The 8,611-nt window shown below is 49.2% G+C and overlaps 1 protein-coding gene across 1 annotated transcript; it reads right to left on the reverse strand.

The window, feature by feature from the left end:
• Nucleotides 1-3,248: 3,248 nt before the first annotated feature.
• Nucleotides 3,249-5,016, reverse strand: LOC119355631 (S-adenosylmethionine decarboxylase proenzyme-like). The gene is made up of 2 exons (XM_037622457.1): nucleotides 4,933-5,016; nucleotides 3,249-4,839 (listed from the first exon to the last, which is right to left on the reverse strand). Exon 2 carries the CDS (start codon nucleotides 4,648-4,650, stop codon nucleotides 3,472-3,474), a length of 1,179 nt encoding a protein of 392 aa, XP_037478354.1. The 5' UTR covers nucleotides 4,651-4,839; nucleotides 4,933-5,016; the 3' UTR covers nucleotides 3,249-3,471.
• Nucleotides 5,017-8,611: the final 3,595 nt, after the last annotated feature.

Genomic DNA, 8,611 nt, shown 5'->3' on the forward strand with positions numbered 1-8,611 from the left:
CAGGGGTCTCATGCATCCTTCGCGGTAAAGGCTCTTGGTTGGTCATCTGTGATATAGTTTGAGTTGCTTGCATGGTGGGAGGTGTTGAACATGACCTTTGCTGGAACAGCCTTGCTAAATCTCAGTCGAGTGAGACTTGATTCGCTATACCCGTAAGATTTTACATTGAGATCAGTGCAAAAATTCTTCTTAAACTTCTTCTTTTTCTTTCTTACATGTTATGTCACTTGACTGAGATTTGGTTAAATCCCAGTCGACTGAGACGTAGCCACACCCCCTTGCTGGAAACCTCGACAAAGTTCTTCTCCTCAGTGATGTGTGGGGATCTTTGCGGTCTGGAGTGTCCGGTTTTGGTGGGCATGATGTGCTGATTTTTGCCCCGACTCTCGGCCAATTAACAAGGCAATTTTCAACTTAATTAACAAATAAGACCCTAAAGGCTTTGGTTAGAAAAAATAGGGCATGCATGGTTTGGTATAAGAACTTGGCCAACAAATGTGTTCACAAGCAAAAAAATGATGCTAACGCTAAGATTTATCTAAAATTGGGCAAGTTTATGTAACGTTGGCAACAAAAGTTGACAACCCATCAATTGCTAGCCAATAGGCTAGCATCAAGCCAAACATCATGGAATGCCGCTTGTAGTGGGGATTTGGCGACATTCCATCAACAGTTGCTTGAGGCGCATTTAGGTTGCCTTAACATACTCGAGGGAATTGCACAAACCACCAACTTTGGGTGCTGATTTTGCACGAAACATCTACTCCACGGATTTTGCTGCACGGAACACCACACATAGGTGTAATTCATTGTAGTTAGGTCTAATCTACGGTTTAGATATGTTGATGTGATTTCTGATGGATGGGCCCCACTTTTAAGTGCACCCGTGAAAAAACAGCCACAACAACGTTTCAACTATAACTCTCAATATCTCGCAAACGTTTGGTCCAACTAAGCTTAAATATTTCCAGATTAGTAGCGGGTGCACATATGTTTTACTAAAGAAAATCCAAACTTTTCATAAATGTGAAATTTTGAATGAAAAAATTGAATGAGCTAACTAAAATTGTTGATATCTCCCGGGCATCTAGTCGAAATGAAATATTCCTAGATTAATGCTGGCTAAATAAATGGTTTACTAGATTTTTGAGCCTTTTTTTTTAATGTCAAATTCTGAACAACTAAAAATTCTAATATCTACCCAGCAGTTGGTCTAAATAAGTTGCGTTTTCTAGAATGGTACTGGATACATGTGTGATTTACTGAAATTTTCTTGTATTTTCCTGAAAATATGGAATTTCAAGTCAAAAAAATGAACGGGCCAATCAAAACTATGATCGGAGGTGCGTTAGTTTTACCTCCTGGCTGATGTGGCCGATTTTGTTTGCCATGTGCGCATTTGCAACCGGGGCCAACTCGTAAAAAACCACATCAACGTACTTAAATGCCAAATTAGCCCCAGTTGCAATTTACGATTTTCCGTGCAACAAACCGTAAAGTAGTATGTGCTTTGGTGTAACCGTGTAAACCCAACACCAATGGTTGGTGGTTTATGCGATTTCCTCCCCAAAACATACTCCCTCCGTTCTTAAATATTTGTCTTTCTAGAAATTTCAAATGGTCATCAGATACGGATGTAAGTATATAGACATATTTTAGAGTGTAGATTCACTCATTTTGCTCCATATATAGTCATCATTTAAAACCTTTAGAAAAACAAATATTTAGAAACGGAGGAAGTATATAGCATGAAAACCACCCCCTCGGATAGAATTGAAGCAGCGCCAAAGCAAAGCCCCGCCGAATCAAACAGTTGCATACTGTAGCATGTTGAGCAAGAAAAAACGCGTAGCATACGAGAAGCCGGTGCGTGATAATGGAGATTCGGATTCCACGTCCACTCATCACGGACTCGTGGAGCGAAACTTGCAGGCAACTTCCGGGCTAGCAGACGCCGCCGCCTTGTTCCTGGCCACTTGCCTCCGGTCTGTGCCATCGGCGGTGCGTGCGAGCCAAGCACTCGATCCCCGGCTCAGCCACGCAACCCCTGATTCCCGGTACAACGTACGTGGAGAAGACGAGACCGGAGTTCAGCTCGGTGCATCTATCTATCCACACTACACGCGTCCGGCCGGGACGGCTTTCTGGAGGCTGGACAGGGGAGACTCCACGTTTCTTGGCAACGAAGGGGTGGCTGCGGCCCAGAAGGAATTTCGCGTCGGAGCATGTCTCGGCGTCGGTCAATGCGTTCTGGAATTTGATGCGCTTGCAAGGAGGTTGTGGAATCTCTCTCGCTCTTTCTCTCTGCGGTTGGGAGGACGGCGAACATATTCCGCGGCCATCTTGTGGACGCAGCATATCATGGCGGCCGGCCAAGTAAAGCATCGGCGAACTCCTGGTGGGATCACATCATCATCACAATGCAAATTCTCGGTGAAAACAGCGACAGCACGTACCAGAGGCAAAACATCAGCCGCGTACGTTTCTGCAAATGAAAACGAGAGGAGATGAAAGAGAGAAATTTCTTTGGCTGGTGAAGAAGAAACTGTCGCATATGCCATGGGAGATGCCTCCCTCCCCCATGCGGTGCTCAATAATACTACTACAAGACGGCCGGCCTTTTTTGTTCGCTTTTTTAAAGCGAAAAGGGAGCCGGCGAGAAACAAGGCGGCTTGGTTGTAAAAAGTTGCTTTGCTTTGGACGATGAGAGTCGGCGCAAAGGAAACGGCGCATATCGGCAAGCCTAAATACAGTCGTCATCACGTGATAAAACGATCGGTACCCGACAATCGTTCGGGGAGCCGTCGCCCTCGCGCATATCTTGGCGACGGGTCACGCCATCATCCATCAATCTTTGCATTCCAAAAGATTAGATACGCAACAACTTGGATTGCTCTTTCACTTTTTACGCCCAAGATTACATACGACCGAACCTCCGTTGTCAAAAGAACGAAACGAAAAACGTTACTACTACACCCAATAACTCACGAGGCCGGCACTGACACCTTGAATGAATTATTGGAGTGGTTAAACGAATCAGAAATGCAGAAGATAGGATCAGAAACAAGGAAGATAAGGATGAAGAATCAAATAGTTCTCTTCAATCGAAGAAAAGAATCAATTCGTGCTTGTATTCCTCGCGCAGTAGTTTATTCCTGCGCGTACGAGATGATCAGAAGATAGGCCAGGGGAAATGAGCACACTGGTCGCTTGTCAACACACTGCAACTTGGCACAGAGTAACACTAATTATAACAAAATGACACTCGTTATAGGAAAAATAATGCTTATTTATAAGTTCGAGACAGCTTTTCCCCAGAAGTACGCTCATTGTGGCAGACGCAGCAAACCACCTAGAGCTAATAGTTTATTCAGAGAGCAATAGCCTGGCCGGCTGCTTCACAGTAACCAAACGACAAACTGACAGTCAGAACAATTTCCACAGATGGAATAGCGACAGCAAATCATGTCTTCACTCGCACAGCACCGCGCCCTCTTCCAGAGAATCCTCCTCCGCCCGCCATGCGAGGAGGTTGGCGAGCTTGCCTTCCTTGACCAGAGGGTGGCTGTGCACACTCTCGGCCTCGAAGCAGTGGAAGACGGACCTGGGCGACCCGGCAGAGACAGCAACCTCTTCGTTCACGGTAAAGCTCTGGTAGATGAGGACGCCTCCACAGGGGAGCTCCTGCTCCACAACGTTGTTGCAGTCGTATGCCTCGGCGTCGAGCTTCTTGCCCCAGGTGGCGGCGTGGCCGCGGCCACCAAAGATGGTGACCGCCACAGAGAACTCTGAAGGGCCAAAGCACCGGAGGACCCTCTTGACGATGTCGCCGTAGGCCAGGGCGGAGGCGTCCATGCCCATGACCTCGTAGCTCGCATAGCTGAAGCCGTCCTCGGGGGTCACATGGATGGTGGAGACGGCAGATCCGTTGATGGCGTTCATGGAGTAGCCGCAGGGCTCGAAGTCGAAGTCACAGACCTCCATCTCGGGAATGATGTCGGAGATACCAGAGAGCTTGGTCATCTCCTTGGCGCAGGAAACGTGGCTATCAGCTTGAGTCTTGAAGAAGACAGAGGCCTTCTTCTTGTCCAGCCCAGTCATGCACATCTCCAGGGTGACCATGGGCTGCTCAGGTTGCTCGGTGGCATAGTAGATGTGCCACTTCTGGCCAGGCTTCGCTGGGTCTCCGATCACATAAGCATTGCCGCCAGACTTCAGGTGGCCGAAGTAGCGGTTCAGGACATCAACCTCCTCAGAGAAGCTCCTGTGGGGAGCAGGCTGTGCGCCGGGGAAGATGAACATCCCACGAGAGTACTTCACGGCAGCAAGCGGCATGCACAGCTCTTCAGCAAGCTCAAGAATCCTAGGAATGGTGAGCAGGAGCATGGTAGTCCCACAGGTCTTGATCACAATCTTCTGAGAGTAGATGAACAGGCTCGACTCAGATAGCACATAGGAGTCGAAGTCCTTGTTGGAGAGCTCGGACACAATGGTGCACCGTGCAAGATCAAGAACAGAGTCAATCTGGGCCCTGGAGAGGGCGCGCAGGCCACGACCATGAGGGTCGGCAAAGATTGATGCCTCGGAGAAGGTGATCTCGAGGCGCTTCTCGTAGCCCTCAAACCCGATCGCAGAGGTCAGGGCAGCCATTGTTGCAGTTCGAGTCAGAGAGCAGAGCAGAGAGGAACAGAGGGAGAAAGACTAGAGAACTGGTCGATTATCGTGAAGCAGCAAGCCAGAGAGATTGGTGGGAGAAAAGAGTCAGAATAAAATTGCATAAAAATCCTAAACTACGGGAAGGGGATGCCAAAAACGATATCAGGATGGCTTCTTCGCGCACTGCAGGAAACAAATTCACATGGTTAGCAACAAATCTGGAGATAAAATGTTTGAACAGAAGTGAGACTCTGATGTTTCGTCCGTGATCCTTACGTTCGAGTATGCAGCAGAGAACTTCTTGGCGCCTCCAGCAGGTCGAACGTCTTCAATGCTGTAGCCGAGGGGTGCTTCGTACATCAGGGAACTACTACTGCTAGACTTTTTGCCACCCTTTGACTCCATTAGCACATTCACTAACTGCGAAACGAGAAAAGAGGGGTTAGACAGCAGGTTCTAGCAAACTTTCATGGCTAGATAACTATGAAAACGTTTCTATGCAGTTATTTTCTTGTTAATATCAATTATTCGATGGTTAACATAACATGCCGGACATCATATTGTAAAATCGAACAACGAACAAGTGCCATACGGAACTTAAGTGACTTGATGATAGGAGCAGATTCAAGATTAAAATTAATTTTGCACAATTTAATTTCAAAAGCTTTTCGACGCTGGATTTCGACTTCCTCTAGCAAAACAATAGTAACTACAAGCAACCAGGCATATGAGCATATCTAAAAGAAAACGTCCCAGATCCAGATGCAAACTACTATACCAAGGATCAATTCTCCTACAGAAACTAGCGCACATAATCATACGGTAAAAGGAGCACAGCTACAGCGCACAGCAACATGACCTAGAAGCCAGAGATCCACAGACTACCGCGGCATAATAAGGATGGGGAATTATTTGGGTTGGCCGAAGAAACTTACAGGTTCCTGGGAAAAATTGTATGGTAACCCCGATCCCGAGCGCGCCCGCTTGTTCCGATTCCGATCTCAAGAATTCCCTCTCTCCCGACACAGATCTCGAGCCCTCCCGACGAGTTCTTCTCTCTCTTTTTTTCTTCTTATCTAGCTGCGGCGGTGGTGGCGGCGGCGAGACGGTGGGGGTGGGAGGAATTCTTGTGCAACGAGTTTGCGTGCGGCTGAGGAAGGAACCCTCGCCCCGGCCCGCTATTTATAGCTCCGCTAAGCGGAGGCGGGCTCCCGTGGCCGCCACGGAAGGACCCGGCCCGCGCGGAGGCCCGTGAGCCGGGTGGACGCGGCGCGGGGCCCGCGCCGGGGTGGGATTCGCGGCTGTGAGCGAGCATCCACGGTGCGCCGGGTCTACGTGGGAGAGGCTGGTGGAGGACTGTCACGTGCTTCTCTGAGGTTCCGACGGTTTCCGCAGCGCGTTGGGATTGACAGCTGGGGGCGCGTGGGATTCGCGGCTGTGGTGCCTCCGGCTCACGGTGGACCGGGCGCGGGGAGGCCTATCGGGTTTGGGGCGCTTCTGTGAGGTTCGGACTGCTTCCGGGGGTGGACAGGTGGGGCCCACTTGTCGGGGCCGGGATCGGGGCCACGTTCTGGCTGACTCGACGGGCGGTTGGCTTTGAAGATTCGGATGCCCAATAATTGCTCGGCGTGGTTTTGAAGTTTCGTGACTAGACGGGCATGTGCGACTTGTTTTCCTCTACGAACAAGCCTGGAATCTGTTTACCGCGGGAATTTTAACTCCTCGAGCCAAAAACTCTGGACAATACTTCCACCACTCAAAAGCGTATCAAGATTATTCTGTGGGAAATGTTGGGGCTGTTTGGTTTGTGACTAACTTAGCCATAGCTTGCCACAATTAAGGTTAGGCAAGTTTGACCAACTTAGGTGAATGTTTGGTTCAAGCCACACCTTAGGCAAGCCATACTTGGACCCCACATGGCATACACATAAAAAATGTGGCAAAATTCCCTTAGACTTGTCAACTTGTGTCTTTCATTTTGATAAACTAACCTTAGGTAAGCTTGGCAAAAATGTGTGGCAAAGTATGACAATGCTAGTCCTAGAATCAAACAGGCCCATTATCCGCTGAACGTTTCGCCGGGGGCCAACCCCGACGAACGCTCTCAAAACCTCCCTGCAAATTAAACAAACTATCATTGTAGTTTCACAAAATGCTACCCAAACTCACCCAACACAAATAACACGTCATTTGGGGGTCGCAAATGTAACCCTACTTGGTGAACTGTCGCCGACTATAGGGTCCTATTTTTTCGAGGAGAAAATGTATCACGATTTGTGGTCAACCAGCTGTACATCAGTGAATACAAATTATTCGGCATGACAAACTGTTTACCACGGGAATTTTAACACTCGAGGTTTGCCTAAAAAAACACTCGAGACCCATGAAAGATTTCTGTACAACCTACTATATAAAATAACAGATTTTTAGACAAACGTCCTTCTATTTTGCCAAACACCACCGTTCGGAACCATATATTATGAGCATTTATAGTCGGGCTCCTCAAACGCCTCCTATACTTTCACACGGACGGGGGTCACAACATCGCAACTTAGTCAGGCTCCTCAAACAGGTCCTATACGTCCAGACTGTCTGGAGTGGATATAGGGAGGCCCGGATGTGCCAAGACACGTCTACCACGTCGGATCCGACAAACATGACCCACCACAAACTTCATCAAATCCCTGTGACCTAGCCGGACCAGCACTTTTCCTATCCTCTCTCCTCCCTCATCTGCGTCGGCCGTCCCCTAACTCCGTCGCCATCTTGACCCTTGGCACCGCCATCACCACCACAGACTCCTCACCACCCTGGAATGCTGCTACGGTACACCTGACTTTCTCGAATTACACCTCACCCTCTATGTATTCGAAAAATTGTTGGAAGGTTTTTTATATTCTTTTGTATGTAAAATGATGGATTCTGATTGTTCATCGGATGAGGAGTATCAAGACAATGAGCTTGATGAGTTCATTCAAAAGGAATTCTTTGACTCGTTGGATTCGGACAACGAAGATGTTGAGATGGTGATGATGGTGATCAACATCCAAGACGGAGTGGAGCACATTCTGAACTTCAAGGGTTCGATCAAAGGGAGGAGAGTTTTGAATCAGGATATGATCGATGTGTTGGGGAACGTTGCAGAAAATTAAAATTTTTCCTACGGTTTCACCAAGATCCATCTATGAGTTCATCTAAGAAATGAGTCTAGGGAGAGAGTTTGCATCTACATACCACTTGTAGATCGCGTGCGGAAGCTTGCAAGGTGATGATGTAGTCGTACTCGACGTGATCCAAATCACCGATGACCAGCGCCAAACGGACGGCACCTCCGCGTTCAACACACGTACGGAACAGCCACGTCTCCTCCTTCTTGATCCAGCAAGGAAGGGAGGAGAGGTTGAGGGAGATGGCACCAGCAGCAGCACGACGGCGTGGTGTTGATGGAGCTGCAGTACTCCGGCAGAGCTTCGCTAAGCACTATGGAGGTGGAGGAGGTGTCGGGGAGGGAGAAGGAGGCAACCAAAGGCCAGGGCGTTCAGGTATGAAGTCCCTCCTCTCCCCCACTATATATAGGGGTGCCAAGGGGGGGTGGCCGGCCCTAGGAGATCCAATCTCCTAGGGGGTGCGGCGGCCAAGGGGGGTTTTCCCTCCCCCCAAGGCACCTAGGAGGTGCCTTACCCTCCTAGGACTCTTGCCCCCTTAAACCCTAGGCGCATGGGCCTATGTGGGGCTGGTGCCCTTGGCCCATTAGGCCAAGGCGCACCCCCTTACAGCCCATGTGGCCCCCCGGGACAGGTGGACCCACCCGGTGGACCCCCGGGACCCTTCCGGTGGTCCCGGTACAATACCGATAACCCCGAAACTTGTCCCGATGCCCGAAACAGGACTTCCCATATATAAATCTTTACCTCCGGACCATTCCGGAACTCCTTGTGACGTCCGGGATCTCATC

This window comes from Triticum dicoccoides, chromosome 2A (genome assembly GCF_002162155.2).
Source record: "Triticum dicoccoides isolate Atlit2015 ecotype Zavitan chromosome 2A, WEW_v2.0, whole genome shotgun sequence".
Lineage (NCBI taxonomy): Eukaryota > Viridiplantae > Streptophyta > Magnoliopsida > Poales > Poaceae > Triticum > Triticum dicoccoides.